Source organism: Anolis carolinensis, unplaced genomic scaffold (genome assembly GCF_035594765.1).
Source record: "Anolis carolinensis isolate JA03-04 unplaced genomic scaffold, rAnoCar3.1.pri scaffold_10, whole genome shotgun sequence".
NCBI lineage: Eukaryota > Metazoa > Chordata > Lepidosauria > Squamata > Dactyloidae > Anolis > Anolis carolinensis.
In genome coordinates, this window is record NW_026943821.1 from 1658973 (window position 1) to 1681039 (window position 22067).

General features: G+C 44.2%; 1 protein-coding gene across 3 annotated transcripts in view; it reads right to left on the reverse strand.

The window, feature by feature from the left end:
* Window positions 1-982: 982 nt before the first annotated feature.
* bcam (basal cell adhesion molecule (Lutheran blood group)) overlaps window positions 983-22067 on the reverse strand; it is a 134927-nt gene continuing 113842 nt past the window's right edge. For 2 of the 3 annotated variants that reach the window (XM_062962097.1, XM_062962095.1), the window contains exons 7-17: window positions 20635-20759; window positions 19082-19250; window positions 18877-18992; window positions 15632-15773; window positions 14394-14518; window positions 12424-12541; window positions 12103-12138; window positions 10276-10296; window positions 10021-10168; window positions 7702-7822; window positions 983-4090 (exon numbers count right to left, since the gene is read on the reverse strand). In XM_062962097.1, the coding sequence (XP_062818167.1) occupies window positions 4085-4090; window positions 7702-7822; window positions 10021-10168; window positions 10276-10296; window positions 12103-12138; window positions 12424-12541; window positions 14394-14518; window positions 15632-15773; window positions 18877-18992; window positions 19082-19250; window positions 20635-20759 (1127 nt within the window). In that variant the 3' untranslated portion in view covers window positions 983-4084. The remainder of the gene's footprint in view (window positions 4091-7701; window positions 7823-10020; window positions 10169-10275; window positions 10297-12102; window positions 12139-12423; window positions 12542-14393; window positions 14519-15631; window positions 15774-18876; window positions 18993-19081; window positions 19251-20634; window positions 20760-22067) is intronic. The other variant, XM_062962096.1, reaches the window with a different exon arrangement.

Consider the following 22067-nt stretch of genomic DNA (forward strand, 5'->3'; position numbering starts at 1 on the left):
AAAGAACAATAAAATATTTAAAAATAAAAACAATTTTAGCCAACATACATTTATCAGGATTTCAATGGGAAGTGTGGTCCTGCTTCTGGCCAATGAGATAGTCAAGTTAATTAGGGTTGTTGTTGTTGTTGTTGTTGTGTGCCTTCAAATCATTTCAGACTTTGGGTGAGCCTAAGTCTAAAATTTATTTATTATTTATTTACTGCATTTATTTACTACATTTGTATCACACCCTTCTCACCCCAAAGGGGACTCAGAGTGGCTTACAAATTATATGTACATACAATATATTATATTATTAGCATAGCACAATATTAGCATTATATATTACTATATTGAACTATACCACTATACTTTAATTTTATTAGTAATATTATATGTAATATAGAATATAGAATTAATATTATTATATGGTATTATTATTAGTGTTATATTGTATTACATTATAATATTATCAATATTATATGTATATACAATATATTATATTATAAAACTGAGAGCGGGGGCCAGGTAAATGACCTCGGAGGGCCGCATCCGGCCCCCGGGCCTTAGTTTGGGGACCCCTGGTCTACTTGCTCGCAGCCAACTCATCACTGCTTCCAAACACAGCTTAAAGTTCTCGGGAACCGTGGTTGTCCCAGGTTCGAGATGCAAGCGTAGCTGGGTATCATCTGCATACTGGTCGCACTCTAGGCCAAAGCTCCGCACGAGTCCAGCAAGTGGTCGGACGTAGATGTGAAATAACAGGGGCGAAAGGAGAGCACCCTGGGAAACTCCACAGCCAAGGCAGGAGCTCTCAGAGCTTTGGCCTGACCACTCCACCCTCTCTCTCCGGTCCCAGAGAAACCAATTGAACAATTTGAGAGCTAAACCTTGTACACCAGACATAGGCTTGAGCTGTTGCAGTTTGCGTGGGGTCAGTCTGCAAAACTACAACTCCCAGGATTTTAAAAAAAGCGAAATATACTCCCAAAGCCAGGCAGAAGTTACAATATTTTCTTTTAATGGCTAATGTACAGTGTAATGTGGGGGACAAAAGGGCAGCAGGCAGTAGACATTGTCCGAAGGCGGCAATGGAGCGATGGCATCGGATTTTGGGGTCACCATGGCCAGTTATTTTGGGGTATCAACTGACCGGGGTTGCCAACTGACCGGGGCTCTTGTGCTTTAAACAAGAGCTGGTTTCGCAGCAAGAAAAGAAAATCGGCGGATCAATTGCATGGAACCAAAAGGGGTCTCCAGAGGTCATTTAGTCTCACTACAGTAGAGTCTCGCTTATCCAAGCCTCGCTTATCCAAGCCTCTGGATTATCCAAGCCATTTTTGTAGTCAATGTTTTCAATATATCGTGATATTTTGGTGCTAAATTCGTAAATACAGTAAATACTACATAGCATTCATGTATAATGAACTTTTTTTTCCTGTCAAATTTGTTGTAAAACATGATGTTTTGGTGCTTAATTTGTAAAATCATAACCTAATTTGATGTTTAATAGGCTTTTCCTTAATGCCTCCTTATTATCCAAGATATTTGCTTATCCAAGCATCTGCCGGCCCGTTTATCTTGGATAAGTGAGACTCTACTGCATTTACTCTTTTTGCATTGTTTTTGTGTTTCATCTTCCCTGCAAATCCCATCCGCCATAGCTCCAAAGCCTCGCCTCATTTTCCAAGAGGCAACACCATTAAATATACCACGTTTTAAAAAAAAAAATCATAAAAAGTCCCCCCCCCCAAAAAAAAAGCCAGTGTCTTGACCAGACAAGTGCAAGGAGAAAATAAAAAAAAGTGGGCAAAGAAACACACCGCAGGCAAAAGCCCCAGCGAGACTCAGTCCTGTACAGACACACACTCACAAAAATATGCCATATATATAGATACGCTGTAGATCTATGGAGAGTGAAACAAACCAATACAATTCCATGGGGAGAGCGTCAAAATGAAGGTGGGCATGGACCCCAAAGGGACACAAGGAAGGGGGTGAAGCCAGGGTGAAGTGGCCGCCTCGAAGGGAAGGAAGGAAGGAAGGAAGGAAGGAAGGAAGGAAGGAAGGAAGGAAGGAAGGAAGGAAGGAAGGAAGGAAGAAGGAAGGGAGGGAGGAAGGAAGGAAGGAAGGAAGGAAGGAAGGGGGAAAAACCTGAGCAGAGGAGACGTCAAGAGAAAGGAGAAAGAACGTAGCTGGTTATGATGGGAGACTGAAGCATGGAAGGGTTGTTTTCTGAAAAGTGGGGAGAAAAAGAGGGAGTTAACGAGTAAGAAGACCCAAGAGAAGGAAGGGAAAAAAGAAGGGAAAGAGAAGACAAAAAGGAACGAAGGTGAAATGAAGAAAGGAAGAAGGAGGGAAGGAAAAGAAGGAAGAGGAAAGATGGAGGGAGCTAAAGAAGGAAAGAAAGAAAGGTGAGAGAGGGAAGGAAGGAGAAAAAGGAAGAAAAGGGAGAGAGGGAAGGAAGGAAGGAAGGAAGGAAGGAAGGAAGGAAGGAAGGAAGGAAGGAAGGAAGGAAGGAAGGAAGGAAGGAAGGAAGGAAGGAAGGAAGGAAGAAGACAAAAAGGAAGGAAGGTGAGATGAAGAAAGGAAAAAGGAGGGAAGGAAAAGAAGGAAGAGAAAAGAAGGAGGGAGCTAAGGAAGGAAAGAAAGAAAGGTGAGAGAAGAAAGGAAGGAGAAAAAGGAGGGAAGGAAAGAAGGAAGAAGAGAAGGGAAAGAGAAGACAATTAGGAAGGAAGGTGAAATGAAGAAAGGAAGAAGGAGGGAAGGAAAAGAAGGAAGAAGGAAGAAGGAGGGAGCTAAGGAAGGAAAGAAAGAAAGGTGAGAGAAGAAAGGAAGGAAAAAAAAGGAAGAAAAGGGGGAGAGGAAAGGAAGGAAGGAAGAGGGAAGGAAGGAAGGAAGGAAGGAAGGAAGGAAGGAAGGAAGGAAGGAAGGAAGGAAGGAAGGAAGGAAGGAAGGAAGGAAGGAAGGAAGGAAAAGAAAAGGAGCGAGAAGGTCAAATGGAAGGAAAGAAAGGTAATGCTTACGGAGACTTTCCAGAAGCCCTGTCCTTTTCTTCCAGGAAACCTTGACATTTTGGGCCAAGAAAGAAGGCGAATCTCCTCTGTGGTTGAAGCAAACCTGTTCTGGGTTGTTGTATGTTTTCCAGGCTGTATGGCCGTGTTCTAGAAGCATTCTCTCCTGACGTTTCGCCCACATCTGTGGCAGGCATCCTCAGAGGTTGTGAGCTATATATAGAAGTGGGAGAAACGTCAGGAGCGAATACTTCTGGAACACGGCCATACAGCCCGGAAAACACACAACAACCCTGTGATCCTGGCCATGAAAGCCTTCGACAACACATCAAACCTGTCCTGTTTTCCTGCGTCTTGGCAGAACGGGGTTGGACTGGATGGCCTGCCAGGTCTCTTCCAACTCTAGGATTCTGTTCTTGGAAGAACAGCGTTTCTCTCCAAGGCAAGCGAAGCCAAAAGCTTTTCTCTTGTAACGGCATTGTGTGAAAGGAAGGAACTGTGCATGGCAACATCATCAGGATCAAAGCGGGAGGCCACAACGTAACACCAAAGGAAGGAACATACAGGGATGTATCAGTGGCGCAATGGAACATTTTTTGCATTTGGACGGGATATTCGGACACGTAATACATGCAAGTGGAACCCTCCTCCGTGAAATGAAATCCGTGCATTCTTGGGGAGGCAAGACAGAACCTTTTGCGTGATCTGAGAAAGTTGTGTCTTCGGTTTGCTCCGAATGACCAAGGCAGCATCGCGTTACAAAAAGGCAGTGCGTTTCCGGCAACAAAGGGATTGTGTGAGGTTGGCAACGAGGGGAAGCGGCCGAAGAAGAAGAGGGCACGGGACCAAACACAGATTCATCCGGCATTTTGAAAGGAGGAAGACGGATACGGATCCCGCCCTCCGGCACCCAAAGTCTGGACGTACGGACGCTCAATTTGCACCCGCGGAGGAGGCCGAATCGGGTTTGGCAGCCGTTTCCCATTTTGGCATCGTTGTCGTCATCTTCATCCTCCGAGGTGGACGTTGGGTCCGGTGCCGAACGGAAAGGAGAGAGAAAGAAGAGAGAGAGAAACGTTCTTCTGTTCTCAACACTGCAGGGAACGTGGGAAGGGAAAGAAATAAAGAAGGGTTAAAAAATCAAAGAAAGGAAAGAGGACGAGAACAATCAGCATCATGGCTTATTATATTATGCACTTTATTAAAAGGCATTGAAATCATGTATCTTTTTAGGCCTGACCTCCCTTTTACCCATAGTGGCTGATGTCTGTACAGTAGAGTCTCACTTATCCAACATAAATGGGCTGGCGGAATGTTGGATAAGCGAATATGTTGGATAATAAGGAGAGATTAAGGAGAAGCCTGTTAATAATACAGTAGAGTCTCACTTATCCAAGCCTCACTTATCCAAGCTTCTGGATTATCCAAGCCATTTTTGTAGTCAATGTTTTCAATATATCGTGATATTTTGGTGCTAAATTCGTAAATACAGTAATTACAACATAACATTACATCTGTTGATTTGTTGTAAAACATGATGTTTTGGTGCTTAATTTGTAAAATCATAACCTAATTTGATGTGTAATAGGCTTTTCCTTAATCCCTCCTTATTATCCAAGATATTCAATTATCCAAGCTTCTGCTGGCCCGTTTAGCTTGGATAAGTGAGACTCTACTGTAATAATAATAATAATAATAATAATAATAATAATAATAATAATAATAATTTTATTCTTATACCCCGCCCCATCTCCCTGAAGGGACTTGGGGCAGCTTACATGGGGCCAAGCCCGGACATCAACAATATAAAACAAACAATAAAACAAAACCATCAGCAATAAAAACAAGTCATAAAAATCACATGGAAAATATACTGATAAAATCTTGAATTGGATCCAAAGAAACTGGGCCGAAAGTGCAAGTTATGTCGGTTAAACATCAAATTAGGTTATGATTTTACAAATTAAGCACCAAAACATCATGTTATACAACAAATTTGGCAGAAAAAGTAGTTCAATATGCAATAATGCTACGTAGTAATTACTGTATTTATGAATTTAGCACCAAAATATAGTGATATGTATTGAAAATGTATTGAAAACATTGACTACAAAAATGCGTTGGATAATCCAGAACGTTGGATAAGCGAATGTTGGATAAGTGAGACTCTACTGTATTATTACTTCATTTGCTTGGTTATTTATGTCTTATTATGGTAATAAGTAACTATATGTTCTAAGCTTGATTATTGTATTTTATGGATTATTGTTAATGGTTTTAGATATTGTTGCTGTTTTTATTGATTTGTTTGGCATTGAATTTTGCCAGTTGTTGTAAGCTGCCCTGAGTCCCCTTGGGTGAGAACAGCAGGGTAGAAATGTTGTAAATAAAATAAAATAAATATTATATGCAATGTTTTTAATCTATCTTTTTATTTGACTGTTGTATCTTTGTTCTTAATTTTTGCCATGTGTTTTAAACCGTTTATACTTTGGCTCTTGTTTTGGGCTGTGCCCCTATGTTTGCCGTCCCGAGTCCCTCCGGGGAGATGGTGGCGGGATAGAAAAATAAAGTATTATTATTATTATTATTATTATTATTATTATTATTATTGTTATTACAGTAGAGTCTAACTTATACAACATAAACAGGCTGGCAGAACGTTGGAAGTTTTAAAGATTTTTTTTTAAAAGATGTTTTTAAAATGTTTTTTAAATTGTTGATTTTAGCCGGTTCTTGTAAGCCGCTCCGAACCCTAGGGGAGTGGCGGCATATAAGTTTGAAAAATAAAAATAAAATAAAAAATAAAAAAATAAGCAAAAATGTTGGATAATAAGGAGGGGTTAAGAAAAAGCCTATTAAACTTCAAATTACATTATGATTTTACAAATTAAGCACCAAAAACATCATGTTTTACAACAAATTGACAGAAAAAGCAATTCGATACACCGTAACATTATGTAGTAAATACTGTATTTACGAATTTAGCACCAAAACATCGCAATGTATTGAAAACATTTATAAAAACATTGGCTACTAACAAACTGACTACAAATAAAGATAGAATGTTGTAGTAACAACATTGTCAGAAGTTAAATTCGTAAAAGTTCCGTCCTTGCTGCCTAGAGAGACAGCTTTGGATCAGGGCGGGAGCCAAATTGTGTTGGATAATCGAGAACGTTGGATCAGCGAATGTTGGATAAGCGAAACTCTACTGTATGTAGTAACAAATACTATGGAGCCCCTGGTGGTGCAGCAGATTAAGCTGCTGAACTTGCTGACCAAAAGGTTGGCGGTTCGAATCCAGGGAGCGGGGTGAGCTCCTGATGTTAGCCCCAGCTTCTGCCAACCTAGCAGTTCGAAAACATGCCAATGTGAGTAGATCGATAGGTACGGCTCTGGTGGGAAGGTAATGGCACTCAATGCAGTCATGCCTATGGCGACATGACCTTGGAGGTGTCTATGGACAACGCCGGCTCTTCGGTTTAGAAATGCAGATGAGCACGAACCCACAGAATCGGACACAACTGGACTTAATGTCAGGGGAAAATCTTTACCAAAATTTGAAACTTTTTTTTGTTCCTGGTTTAAAAATGTTATTTCCTGTTTAATCGTGCCATCATTACTTTGAAAGTTGTTGTTCTACTCCAAAAACTCTGTTTTTATGGCACAAACTAGGCGGAATTGGGTGAGACTCCCTGAGATCTTCATTGAAAAGCTAGAGTGAAATGACAACGTTTGCGCAGTTTAATCCACTTTCCCTGTGTTTTTCTGACAGAGCCAAATAGGAAATGGCTTTGATAACCCAGGAACAAAAAACGTGTTACAGATAGTGTTATCGGGGCAGTTTCATGATGTAATGCTTTTGAGTCCGCCTTGGCTGCAATGGAATCTCAAGATTTGCAATTTGGGGAAGGGTGTTTCGTAAAACTACAGATCCCAAGATGGCATAAATGGGGGGGGGGGGGGCAGCTCTGGCTAAACTACAAATCCCAGAATATACAAGAAAGAGTTCTGGTGAAACTACAAATCCCTGGGTGTCTTAAAAGGAAGGCTCTGGCTGAACTACAAATCCCAGCATATCATACAAGAGAGGATTGTGGTGAAACTACAAATCCCTGAGTGGCATAAAAGGGAGGCTCTAGCTGAACTACAAATCCCATAATGTCATACAAGAACGGGTTGTGGTGAAACTACAAATCCCTGGGTGTCTTAAAAGGAAAGCTCTGGCTAAACTACAAATCCCAGAATGTCATACAAGAGAGGATTGTGGTGAAACTACAAATCCCTGGGTGGCATAAAAGGGAGGTTCTGGCTATACTACAATTCCCAGCATACCATACCAGGGAGGGTTTAGCCGAGCTATAAAACCCATGAAGCTGTAAAAAGGAGGGTTCTAGTGAAACTACAAATCACTGGATGCCACAAAAGGGAGAGTGTGGTAAAACTACACATCCCAAAATTCTGATCAAACTACAAATCCAAGGATGAAATAAAAGTGAGAGTCTGGTTAAACTAAAAATCCCAGGATGCCATAATTAGGGGACTGTATTAAACTACAAATCCAATGATGGTGAAAAGCTGCTGCTTTTGCAACCGAAGCAAAATCAGAGCTCAACAAACTCCCCAGAAAGTGGGACCAAAGTGTGGAAAAGCTTTCCCTGAGGACTACAACTCCCAGAATCCCCCTCCTTTTTCCGTTCACCTCGTTGGTGCCTCCTCCACCGCCACCGCCCCCTCCGTGGCTCAGGAGCCCCGTCTGTTCGTTCCGCCTGTCCGTCTTCATCTCCACCACCGTGTCATCGGGGCTCCCCTCTTTGGGCGTCCTGGAAAGGGTGGAAAACGGGGAATGATGATGATGATGATGATGATGATGATGATTATTATTATAATGATTGCAGGTCAACTACACATCCCATGACCTACAACTCCTATAAACCGTGATGAATTCTCCCCAAACCTTTCCAGTATGTTCAGTTGCTGATCGCTTCCTCTGTTTGCTGTGTGCCATAGGAAACGGTAGGAAAGGGTTAAGGGAGAGGCAGTGGGCGGGATCATGCAAATTCCACACCAATGGAGAAAGGAACAATGCCATAGGAAAGGGTAGGAAAGGGATAAGGGAGAGGCAGTGGGCGGGATCATGCAAATACCACACCAATGGAGAGAGTAAGGAACACTGCCATAGGAAAGGCTAGGAAAGGGTTAAGGGAGATGCAGTGGGCGGAATCATGCAAATTCCACACCAATGGAGAGAGTAAGGAACACTGCCATAGGAAAGGGTAGGAAAGGGTTAAGGGAGAGACAGTGGGCGGGATCATGCAAATTCCACACCAATGGAGAAAGGAACACGGCCATAGGAAAGGGTAGGAAAGGGTTAAGGGAGATGCAGTGGGCGGGATCATGCAAATTCCACACCAATGGAGAGAGTAAGGAACACTGCCATTGGAAAGGGTAGGAAAAGGTTAAGGGAGAGGCAGTGGGCGGGATCATGCAAATTCCACACCAATGGAGAAAGGAACACTGCCATAGGAAAGGGTAGGAAAGAGTTAAGGGAGAGGCAATGGACGGGATCATGCAAATTCCACACCAATAGAGAAAGGAACACTACCATAGGAAAGGGTAGGAAACGGTTAAGGGAGAGGCAGTGGGCAAGATCATGCAAATTCCACACCAATGGAGAGAGTAAGGAACACTACCATAGGAAAGGGTAGGAAATGGTTCTGGGAGAGGCTGTGGGCAGGATCATGCAAATTCCACACCAATGGAGAAAGGAACACTGCCATAGGAAAGGGTAGGAAAGGGTTAAGGGAAGGCAGTGGGCGGGATCATGCAAATTCCACACCAATGGAGAAAGGAACACTGCCATAGGAAAGGGTAGGAAAGGGTTAAGGGAGAGGCAGTGGGCGGGATCATGCAAATTCCACACCAATGGAGAGTGAAAGGAACACTGCCATTGGAAAGGGTAGGAAATGGTTGTGGGAGAGGCAGTGGGTGGGGTCATGCAAATTCAACACCAAATGAGTAAGGAACACTGGGATGTCTGTGGTGGAGGAAAAACAGAAAATCTAGGATGCAATAGTCCCTGAATGAAAGCCTTCCCTTGGGTGGTGTTTGTAGAGGACATTGGCAGGGCTCTTGAACATGTTCACGGTGCTCGCCATAACCTGCAATGTCATTGGAGGGAAGGCCATTGGTGTCTCCTGAGGAGTGGGAGCTATTTCTGGAATGGGAGGTTGACTGTGAAAGTGGACACCCCAGTCAGACATACATACATATTTTCACTTTTATTATCTATCTATATCAGTGGTTCCCAAACTTATTTGGCCTGCCGCCCCCTTTCCAGAAAAAATATGACTCAGTGCCCCCTGGAAAGGGGGGCGTGGCTTAGAGGGGTGGGTGTGGCTTCTGCCCCACCCCCACCCCACCCCTAGCCCCGTCCTTTAGTCCCAAAAGACCGCTCAGGAGAAATATAGAGGCTCAGCCCTATCTCAGGCTCTTGGGAAGAGGCTCTGCCCCCACCCCTAGCCCCGCCCTTTACTCCTAAAAGGCCTCTCAGGAGAAATATAGAGGCTCAGCCCTGTCTCAGGCTCTTGGGAAGAGGCCCCGCCCCCACCCCTAGCCCCACCCTTTAGTCCTAAAAGGCCTCTCAGGAGAAATATAGAGTCTCAGCCCTGTCTCGGGCTCTTGGAAGGAGGCCCCGCCCCCACCCCTAGCTCCGTCCTCTGTGTCCCAACAAGAGCCTCAGGAGAGGTATAGATGCTCAGCCCTGTCTCAGGCTCTTGGGAAGAAGCCACGCCCACTCCTCTAGCTCCGCCCCCTGTGTCCTAATAGGTGCCATCACCGCCCCCCTGGATCACTGCAGCGCCCACCAGGGGGCGGTAGCGCCCACTTTGGGAATCACTGGTATAGATGAATCTGCTGTGTGCTTTCCCTGCTGAGCAAATTGGGTCTTTGAGCCATGATAAAGATTGATTGATTGATTGACAGGACAAGAGGGGCTGGCTTGGGGGTCTATGTCACTCACAAGGACCTCTTCTCTCTGCTGCCGCAGGGGAGCTGCCCTCGCCGCTGCATGAAGTAGAAGAATCCCACGATGAGCAGCAACAACAGGACGCAGACGCAGACCGCGATGACCGCCACCGTGCTGCCGCCTTGGCTCTCCTCGCCGTCCACTGTTTGGGGAGAAAGGCGCCCGTGAAACCCGGGGACAAAAGACCCCGACAGAAGCCCATGTTTCCATGCCCCCAATGCGCCCACCCGGCTGCTTCTCAAGACCCACCTGTGCGAAGTTCGGGGTTTCCTAGGGCAGCGTGCGCAAGACGGGGAAAAGCAGTTAATGGCTTCAAACCCAGGCCCACGTCGCAAAATAAATCCATCCCATGCCCGGGTTTTGACAAAGGGGCCAAAACTAGTAGCCACGGCCCATATTAGAAAAGGGAAGAGGATGAGAGGAAGAAAGAAAGAAGGAAGGAGGTTGGAAGGAAAGAAGAAAAGAAGAAGGAAGTGAAGGAAGGAAGGAAGGAAGGAGAGAAGAGAAGGAAGGGAGGAAGGAAAGAGAGAAAGAAGAGAGAGAAGAGAAGGAAGGCAAGAAAGGCAAGAAAGAAGGAAGGAAGGAGGTTGGAAGGAAAGAAGAAAAGAAGAAGGAAGTGAAGGAAGGAAGGAAGGAAGGAGAGAAGAGAAGGAAGGGAGGAAGGAAAGAGAGAAAGAAGAGAGAGAAGAGAAGGAAGGCAAGAAAGGCAAGAAAGAAGGAAGGAAGGAGGTTGGAAGGAAAGAAGAAAAGAAGAAGGAAGTGAAGGAAGGAAGGAAGGAAGGAAGGGGAGAAGAGAAGGAAGGGAGGAAGGAAAGAGAGAAAGAAGAGAGAGAAGAGAAGGAAGGCAAGAAAGGCAAGAAAGAAGGAAGGAAGGAGGTTGGAAGGAAAGAAGAAAAGAAGAAGGAAGTGAAGGAAGGAAGGAAGGAAGGAGAGAAGAGAAGGAAGGGAGGAGATGAGAGAAGAGATGGAAGGAAGAAAGGAAAGAGAGAAAGAAGAGAGAGAAGAGAAGAGAAGGGAGGCAAGAAAGGCAAGAAAGAAGGAAGGAAGGAGGTTGGAAGGAAAGAAGAAAAGAAGAAGGAAGGGAAGGAAGGAAGGAAGGAGAGAAGAGAAGGAAGAGAGGGAGGAGATGAGAGAAGAGATGGAAGGAAGGAAGGAAGGAGAGAAAGAAGAGAGAGAAGAGAAGAGAAGAGAAGGAAAGCAAGAAAGAAGGAAGGAGGTTGGAAGGAAAGAAGAAAAGAAGAAGGAAGGAAGGGAGGGAGGGAGGGAGGGAGGGAGAGAGGGAGAAGAGAAGATCAGAGAAGAGAAGAGAAGAGAAGGAAAGAAGTATGGAGATGAGAGAATAGAAGGAAGGAAAGAAGGGGGCAGATGAGAGAAGAGAAGGAAGGAAGGAAAGAAAGAGAGAGAAGAGAATTGAAGAGAAGACAAGGAAGGCAAGAAGGAAGGAAGGAAGGGAGGGAGGGAAGAGAATGAAAGAAGGATGGAGATAAGAGAATAAAAGAAAGGAAGGAAAAAAGGAGAGAAGAAAAGAAAGAGAAGGAAGGGAGGAGATGAGAGAAGAGAAGGAAGGAAGAAAGGAAAGAGAGAAGAGAAGGAAGGCAAGAAAGAAGGAAGGAAGGAGAGAAGGAAGGAAAGAAAGGAGAGAAGAGAATGAAAGAAGGATGGAGATGAGAGAATAGAAGGAAGGAAGGAGAAAAGGAGAGAAGAAAAGAAAGAGAAGGAAAGAAGGGAGGAGATGAGAGAAGAGAAGGAAGGCAAGAAGGAGAAAAGAGAAGAGACGGAAAGAAGGAAGGAGATGAGAGGAAGGAAGGAAGGAAAGAAGGAAGGAAAGAAAGGAGAGAAGAGAATGAAAGAAGGATGGAGATGAGAGAATAGAAGGAAGGAAGGAGAAAAGGAGAGAAGAAAAGAAAGAGAAGGAAAGAAGGGAGGAGATGAGAGAAGAGAAGGAAGGCAAGAAGGAGAAAAGAGAAGAGACGGAAAGAAGGAAGGAGATGAGAGGAAGGAAGGAAGGAAGGAAGAAAGGAAGGTGAGAAGGAAGGATAGAAGGAAGGAAGACAGGTAGGCGGACTAAAGACTTACCTGCCGGTCCCGGAGAAGATGGTTGTGTTGGGGAAACTATGGGGAGAAATGGATCCATTAGGTTTGTGTATAATTATGTATTATATTTGTGTATAAAGCAGGTATGGGTCAACATGGGCCGGCCCTCCAAGTGTTTTGGACTTCAGCTCCCATCATTCCTAACAGCCTCAGGCCCTTTCCTTTCCCCCCTCAGCCGCTTAAGCGGCTGAGGGGGGAAAGGAAGGGGCCTGAGGCTGTTAGGAATGATGGGAGCTGAAGTCCAAAACACTTGGAAGGAAGGCCGAAGTTGGCCCATGCCCGTTATAAAGTCATGCCACTCACCCATCACAAACTGGAAGGTCTGCTTGTCCGATCCGTACTTGTTCTGGGCCCAGCAGGTAACACCGCTCTGAACCAGTTCAGGAGTCACTTCCACGGACACGGTTTTTGCAGAGAGATCCTGGGAAAAGATGCAAAGGTCACCGTGGCTGCGTCCACACCAGTGGTTTTCCCCAGATGTTTTGGCCTTCAGCTCCCAGAAACCCAAACCTGGCTGGGATTCCCGGGAGTTGTCGGCCAAAACATGCTTTGGTTGAGAACCACTGATCTACACGGTGCGATTAATGCAGTTTGGTTCCACTTGGCTCAAGGCTATGGAATTGTGGGAGTTGTAGTTTGGCACCAGCACAAACTACAACAAATGCAGCTCCCAGAAAGTTTTATTCCACCTGTAAACAAATCCTTGACCAAACTGCTAAACTTTGCAGAATTGGATCAATTGATTTGTCTCCTTAGAAATAAGACAATGCAGCGTTTTCAAAATAATTGGAAGCCTTTCGCAGAATATATTGGTAGAATGTATATATATAAAAGGGTAATGAAATTTCGGCCTATGACAAAACAACAAAACTACACATCCCCGAAACACTAAACTTGGCAGCACAACCCCTCATCCATGCCGCTACGTTCATACAACAAAAAGAAAAGAAAAATAAAGTCCTAATTAGAGGGAGAGGAATAATTGTTTTTATCCAATTGCTGCCAGTTAGAAGGCTAAGCTCTGCCCACTTGGTCTCCTAGCAACCCACGCAGCCCAGGGGACAGGCAGAGTTAGGCCTCAGGCCTCTTCCACACTGCCTATAAAATACAGATTATCAGATTTGCACTGGATTAGATTCCAGTGTAGACTCAAGGCCCTTCCACACAGCTATATAACCCATTTATAATCTTATATTATCTGCTTTGAACTGGATTATCTTGACTCCTCACTGCCATATAATCCACTTCAGTGTGCATTTTATACAACTGTGTAGAAGGGGCCTCCAGTTCTAAGCAGATAATATAATATTATAAATATGCAGTAGAGGCTCACTTATCCAACATAAACAGGCCGGCAGAACATTGGATAAATGAATACGTTGGATAATAAGAAAGGATTCAGGAAAAGCCGATTAAACATCAAATTAGGTAATCATTATACAAATTAAGCACCAAAACATCATGTTATACAACAAATTTGACAGAAAAAGTAGTTCCATGCACAGTAATAGTGGTAATTACTGTATTACAAATTTACCACCAAAATATCACAATGAATTTAAAACCCTGACTACAAAAACACTGACTACTAAAAGGCAGACTGCATTGGATAATCCAGAACATTGGATAAGCGAATGTTGGATAAGTGAGATTCTATTGTAATATATACCACCATACTTCGCCACAGCAATGCGTGGCCGGGCACAGCTAGTACCCCATATACTCGAGTATAAGCTGAGTTTTTCAGACCTTTTTTAGGACTGAAAAAACCCACCTCGGCTTATACTCGAGTGAGGGTCCTGGTTGGCTTACATTCGGGTCGGCTTATACTCAAGTATATATGGGACATTTATTATTTTTCTCTATTATTATTGGTAGTATTACATTTGTTAGTTTATTAATTTGTATTATTACATTTATTATTTTACTCTATTATTCTTATTGTTACTATTATATTGCAGGTTACAGCAAGCACATCCCAGGGTTCCTTTCTCTTCTATTTGCATGACCCCGCCCACTGCCTCTCCCTTAACCCTTTCCTACCCTTTTCTATGGCACACAGCAAACAGAGGTATTGATCAGCAACTGGTTTGGGGATAATTCACTATGATTTATAGGACCTGCAGGGACTGTATAGTTCACCTGAACTCTGAACCACATCATCTATGGACCATTTCGCATTTCTTCCAGAAGTAGGATGCCTGGTCTCCCAGTATCTGAGACTAACTGGTATCATGCACCATTCCCAGTCTGTCTGTTGCTTCCAGACTCACCTCTCCAGTGACGTTCCAGCGGATCTCCGGTTCGGGATGCCCCAAAACCGAGCAGGTCAGCTCCATTACTTGGCCCGGGGTGTGGTAATGGGCAACCGTTTGGTGTTGCTCCATCTCTGGTTTCCCTGGTGAGAAGAAGAGGCAGTCAGGGCATGAAAACAACCCACTTCACTCATAATCCCATAGCAGTCAGTCCTGGTAGCTAAAAGATATTCGCATGGGGCAAAACGTTGCATGCATGGGGCAAAAAGATGTCTGCACAGCTGAAAAAACATGTTCACATGGTGCAAAAAGATGCATGCCTGGTGCAAAAAAAATGCATGCACGGTACAAAAAGATGGTTTTTTTTTTTTAAAAAAAATAATCTTTATTAGTTTTAACAGATTAATAAAAAAGCAAAATCCCAAATTGAGCGAAAAAGAAAAGGAGAGAAAAGGTTATGAGAAGAAAGGAAGGAAATGTAAAAAAAAAAAAAAAAGATAAAAAGAGATTTTAAAAAGTAGACATAAAAATGACTTCTCGGCAGTTTCTTCAAGGTAATTTGCCTTTTCTTTCTTCCTTAATGGTACAAAAAGATGTTCACATGGTGCGAAAAGGTATTTTAAAAAAGGTAAAGGTTTCCCCTGTATTTAAGAATTTAGCACCAAAATATCGCAATGTATTGAAAACATGTATAAAAACATTAAAAAGGTAAAGATAAAGGTTTCCCCTGACGTTAAGTCCAGTCGTGACCGACTCTGGGAGTTGGTGCTCATCTCCATTTCTAAGCCGAAGAGCTGGCGTTGTCCATAGACATCTCCAGGTCATGTGGCCGGCATGACTGCCTGGAGCGCCTTTACTTTCCCGCCGGAGGGGTACCTATTGATCTACTCACATTGGCATGTTTTTGAACAGCTAGGTTGGCAGGAGCTGGGGCTAACAGCGGGCGCTCACTCCGCTCCCGGGATTTGAACCTGGGACCTTTTGGTCTGCAAGTTCAGCAGCTCAGCGCTTTAACACACTGTGCCACCAGGAGCACATGGTGCAAAAAGATGCTTGTACGGTGCAAAAAGAGGTTTGCAAATTTCAAAGATGTTTGCACAGCACTGAAGCCACATTGGAAACATTGGAAATCCCGCTGAGTGTTCAGAGCAGCCTCTCGTGGCCGCATCCCAAAGCGGGCCTGTTGTGGCCTCCGTCCCATGTTAACTTTCAAGCCTTTCCTCCCACCATTTTTGCATCCAAACTTTGCTGCTCACCTTCCACCACGACCTGGACGGATTGCTCTTTGTCCAAGCCGGGGATGCTGGCGATGGCAGCCTTGCAGGAGTACGTCCCTGCCATGTGGTAGGTCAGCGAATCCAGGGTCAAAGTGGCCCCTTTCCCGACCTCTTCCTCTCCCTGCAAACGGAAAACAGGAAGACAGGCAGGGCCTTCTTGGGGGTGGCTCTTACGTCTTGGGACTCCGTACCCAAGTCCTAGCCAGGGCCCACCCTGCTTAGCATCCCAAGATCTTTTGGAATCGGATGATTTCATGGTATTTCGCCTCTTTCTTAGGCGAGGAAGGTTCAGAGGTGGATTTGGCAACCCACCTCTGAAATGCAGCTGTGTCGGTTTCCCATCCAAGTCCTAGCCAGGGCTGACCCTGGTTAGCATCCCAAATCAAGACAGGATCTGCTATTAGCACACCTATAGCGTTGTACTGATTTATGCCTCTCCTTACCAATGGCCTTTATTCCTACACAGATTTTATCCCTTGCCCCAACTCTGAATATGTCCACGGCACTGGTCCGTTGTTGGATTACTGACTTATGATGTTTTTATATATTTTATGTATTAATTTTGGAATGTAATTTTATGCTATGTATTATTCTGTTTTTAGGGCTTGATCGCCATGTAAGCCGCCCCGAGTCCCTTCAGGGAGATGGGGCGGGATATAAGAATAAAGTTGTTGTTGTTGTTGTTATAAGTATGACACAGCAAACAAGACAGATATGCTGGATTTCGTTTCACAAAATCACAAGTCGAACACTTCCCAAGTGTCTAGGACTGTGTGATGTATTTTCGGATGATGCGCGCAGATCCCAGTAGGGTGGCCTTTTGCAGTTGTTGTTGTTGTTGTTATTATTATTATTTTATTGTATGACACAGCAAACAAGATAGATATGCTGGATTTCGTATCACAAAATCACAAGTCGAACACTTCCCAAATGTCTAGGACTCTGTGATGTATTTATTATTATTATTATTATTATTATTATTATTATTATTATTATTATTATTATTATATTGTATGACACAGCAAACAAGATAGATATGCTGGATTTCGTATCACAAAATCACAAGTCGAACACTTCCCAAGTGTCTAGGACTGTGTGATGTATTTTCGGATGATGCTGCAGATCCCAGTAGGGTGGCCTTTTGCAGTTGTTGTTGTTGTTGTTATTATTATTATTATTTTATTGTATGACACAGCAAACAAGATAGATATGCTGGATTTCGTATCACAAAATCACAAGTCGAACACTTCCCAAGTGTCTAGGACTGTGTGATGTATTTTCGGATGATGCGCGCAGATCCCAGTAGGGTGGCCTTTTGCAGTTGTTGTTGTTGTTGTTGTTGTTGTTGTTATTATTATTATTATTTTATTGTATGACACAGCAAACAAGATAGATATGCTGGATTTCGTATCACAAAATCACAAGTCGAACACTTCCTAAATGTCTAGGACTGTGTGATGTATTTTCGGATGATTCGTGCAGATCCCAGTAGGGTGGCCTTTTGCAGTTGACAGATCGTAATTTTGTCAATGTCTATTGTTTCCAAATGCCGGCTGAGATCTTTTGGCACGGCACCCAAAATGCAGACTGTGCAAGGAAACCGACGAAACCATTGATCATATCCTCAGCTGCTGTAAGAAAATTGCACAGACAGACTACAAACAGAGGCACAACTATGTGGCCAAAATAATAATAATAATAATAATAATAATAATAATAATAATAATTATTATTATTATTATTATTATTATTATTATTATTATTATTATTATTACCTTCAGAGTATGTGGAACAAAACAGAAATGGAGAAGGGGGAAAAACTTTGCCAAGAAAACTTGCAGCCCTAGAAGTGAGCAAGGACGTGTGTGGGAGCACCAATAATGTTTCAAAGAGTGTGCCAGATAGCAAAAGCACATCTTTATTGGGCACTAAGAATCAGAGATTATTCTGGAGCAGAAATAACTCACTCTGAAGGCTTAGAAAGAATGTTCTCCCATGTTTCTGTGTGTAACTTTGAGCTAGAATTGTGATTCTGCAAAGTTTCAGTCTGTCTGTCTGCCTCTTGATAGCACTGGCCTTCCACGAGACCTTGGCCCTCATACTCCGGTGCACTATTTATCTTTCAAAACATACCCAAAATTTGGAAAGACCCACAGTGCTCTAAACTTCACGAGGCCACATATGTCCCGCTTCTGTGCTAGGAAGATGCTCAAAGGGAGAACCCAAAGGACCGCAAATTTAAGACCCAGGACTCCATTCATAACCATAACTCTCTCTTGGAGAGCAATGCACAATCCTTCTTTAGAAGTTTTCAAACCCATGTTGGCAGGACCTTTTTCTGGAATGCTTCACTTGTGTCTTCCAGCATGGGGTTGGACTAGATGACCTTTGGAGCCTCTTCTAACTTATGTTTCTATACTCCTCTATCTCAAATATGACAAATACATCAAGCTGGATCTTTAATGAGGGAATTCCCTGGCGTTGTTCCACGTATCTCCATAAGCGTGGTTGCACACTAAGGTTGAAAACTACCAAACCAACACTATGTAGGAAGCTGTAGAGATAGATGGTCTAAGGTAGCTTGCGGTTTCCCCATATTGTTCCTATTTGTACATGTCAAAGTTTGGATCCTTTTGAGGGGACTAAGCTTGGAAACATTGGAGCTCCATGTCGGTTGGAGGATTCTGGCAAGTATAGTCCAAACTTGGAAATGGGTGTTTGAAGACATTGGAACGAACTTTGGAAATCATGGAGCACCAATGTTGGTTGGGGATTATGGGAACTATAATCCGAACTTGGAGATGGGACTTTGAGGACTTACTTTGGAAATCATGGAGCACCAATGTTGGTTGGGGATTATGAGAACTATAATCCGAATTTGGAGATGGGACTTTGAGGACAAGGGAGCTAACTCTGGAAACCATGGAGTACCAATGTCATTTGGAGGATTCTGGGAACTATAGTCTGAACATTTCTCCAAGCATGGAGATGGGACTTTGAGGACATGGGAGCTTAGTCTGCAAACCATGGAGTACCAATGTCATTTGGAGGATTCTGGGAACTATAGTCTGAACATTTCTCCAAGCATGGAGATGGGACTTTGAGGACATGGGAGCTAACTCTGGAAACCATGGAGTACCAATGTTGGTTGGGGAATTCTGGGAGTGACAATCCCCAAATTTCCCTAAATTTTGGAGATGGGATTTCGGAGACACTCTTCTCACCTTCTTCCATGACAATTCAGGTGTCCTGGAGCCACTACCGGAGCAGGTCAGTTCTATGTTTCCGCTCACGTTGGCCACCGCCATCTTCCTTGGAGTCACAACGACTGGGTCCAGATCTGGAGAGGATGCAAATGGGGTCATATTGAGGGTTTAGTCCTGAAGGTCTATGGGTTTCTCCCCCGGAACTCCCTGCTGGGTTACCCACAGTGGACGAAGATGTCCGCTTCCTTCTCCAGGTCCACTTCCGGTGGACTGTCGAAGTCCAGCACTTGACACCGGTACGTCCCGCTATCGGCTTTGGTGACACGACGGAGGCGGAGGACGCCGTCCGGATTGGAGCCCATGTCGCGCTGGACCTCTCCCTTTTCAGACGTCTGGACCCAACGGGTGAAGACGGACAGACAGAGAACCAAAGAAGAAAGAGCAAGATGAGCCTCATCAAAGTCCTGCACTAGAGACTAGGACCCAACGGAGCCATGGGTTCAAATTGCACGAAAGGAGATTCCACCTGAACATTTGGAAGAACTTCCTAATGGTTTAAAATATGAACTCACAGATTTTAAAAAAAAATCTTCTTTGAAAAATAGCATCTCCTGTTTAATCACAAACATCCTGTATTAATTCACCATACAGGTACATTTCTTATTAAAGTTAAGTAATAGATAAGATGTAGTTCTCTCTGTGTGTTGAGTATGCAGGGTATCATTCTTAATCAATAAGTGAGTTGTACTCACTTAAGTCCATAACTCACACTTCTCTACTGAAGTCCAAACAGCAGTATGCATCCACCTCCACTGAGGTATTAAGAGATACTGAATACAGAATGGAGTCCTGAGCCTGAACATGCTCAGTACAATCACATGTCTATAACTCTTCCCACACCAAAGAGGTATAGTCAAACTGGCAATTCAACAAACACATAGAATACAGTTTAGCAAACAAATTAATAGTGAAAGGCTTGGGAGGTTGCTATTTCCAACATACATTGCCTGGAGGACCTTGCAAATTCCTACTACTACTACTATCATTATTATTATGTTTATTTATACCCTGCTTCTTCTCTTCACAAGGAAACTAAAGCATTTCCATACCATTTAAAATCAAGAAATATACAGACATTAAAACAGGATTAAATATAATTGGTATTTAAAAAATCAGTTAAAATCCGTAAAAAAATTCAAAACTAAAACCCCCAGCAGCCCCCTGACTTGATCTTAACAACCAGAACGGAACCCAATACATGGAAGGCAAACCACAGGACGAGGGGTGGAAGGATGCAACTGAAGACCATTAAAACTATGAAACTCTGGATATGGGTTCCATAGTTACGGAGGCCTTACTTGACAAGTTTGCGTCAAGACCAAATTGGGAATTTGACACCAAATTCCCAATAGAAATTTGCTAGGTAGTCCTCCTATGGTCGGTTCCTGACGTCTATAGTGCAAGTTGGCAAAATGACAATTTGCTTGGATTGTCTTGCAAATTCCTATACCATTTTTTCCACTTTGATTGTATAGTTATGGGTTGCAATGTTATGGGGTCTTACTGCCCAGGCTTTGGACAAATCCCATCAACCCAAGGAGACCAAGGAAGGTCTTCTCAGTAGTTGTAGAAGAGGACGCCACCTCTTTGGGAAGGTCCGCGTCTCTTGCATTGTCTCCAAATGTGCCTGGAGACAGGTGGGACCAAGGGAGACCCCTCACCCCAAGGATCTTCAAACTCAGGTGGGCCCAGGTAGGCAAAGGACCCCTGCGGTACCTGCACTTTGAAGAAGAAATACTCGGGTGGCGGAGAGCCGTCAGCCTGGCAGTGGAACTCCACGTCGTCGCCTTCCTTGATCAGCTCTGGAGACGCCAGAGAGAACTGGACGTTCTCGGTGTAGTCTGGGATCAGGGAGAACGGGAGAAAAACAGGATGGCGGCTGCATCAAAGCCCTGAAGGCAGGGCCGACCCAAGGTAATTTTCAACTGTAGGCAAACAGAATTTTGGTGTCCCCTCCCCAAACCAATCACTGAAAAATAAAAAACTTTGGATAAGCGAATATGTTGGATAATAAGGAGGGATTAAGGAAAAGACTAAATAAAGAACAACACTCTGAAAACAGGGGAATTCCAGACAGGAAACAATCAGGGCAAGCTAACACCTCCCAACCAAGGATGCCCCAGGGAGGAAGAAGCCAGGCTTTGAGTTTGCAAGGCCATTAAATGCTAATCAAGCTGGCCAATTGCAACATTCACACTAGCCTCAAACAGACAAGAGCTCTTTCTCCCAACCAGGACTTTCCACAGGTATATAAACCCCACTTACCTAGCTTCCAACAGACCTCACAACCTCTGAGGATGCCTGCCATAGGTGTGGACCTGGCCCCGGAGGTGAGTGGGCCCAAGCCGAAACTTAGAGGAGGCAGAGGGTGTGTGTCCGGGTGCGTGCGCATGCGTGCATGAGTGCACACCCCTACCTCCTCTTGGCTTCGGTCTGGGCCTGCTCGGCTTCGGGCTGCAGGGGGGGTGCGCACACGCATGTGTGTGCACATGGGAGCACCTCAACTGCGCTCCCTAGAGAATGGCACAAGTGCCTGGTTCACCTCGCGGTTGAACCGCCTCTGCCTGAGGCAGAATACAGAAAAAAGGGGGTCTCTCTGGGGCATTTTTGGCAAGGAAGGCAGATCCCTCCGAGCCTGTTTCTGTGGCTCTCGAGATGCCCAAACGAGGAAGGGGAAAGAGAAGGAGGAGAGGAAGGAAAAGGAAGAGAAGGGGGAAAGAAGGAGGAGAGAAAGAAAGGCGAGGAGCAGTTGAAGGAAAGGAAGAAGGAGGAGAGAAAGGAGAAAGAGGAGAGGAAAAAAAGGAGGAGGAGGAGGAGATGTTGAAGAAAAAGGAGAAGGAAGGGAAGGAGGAAGAGGAGAGAAAGGAGAAGGAGGAAGGAAGGAAGGAGAGGAGGAGGAGAAGTTGAAGAAAAAGGAGAAGAAGGGACCAGTTATAATGCATTTAAAACCACAAACAAAGTTAAAAACTTGGCATTATGGTAATGTCCTTTGACCAGAAGCTGGTCACTTGGTGTCGCTATTAGAATGTCCTCCGTGGCGCATGTGGCAGGGCTCAGAAAGCATTGTAATCGGTGGCCTGTGGCTTGCTCTTCTCCGCACTCACATCCCGCAGACTCTCTTAAGGTCGGCTCTGCATCTCGTGGTGCCC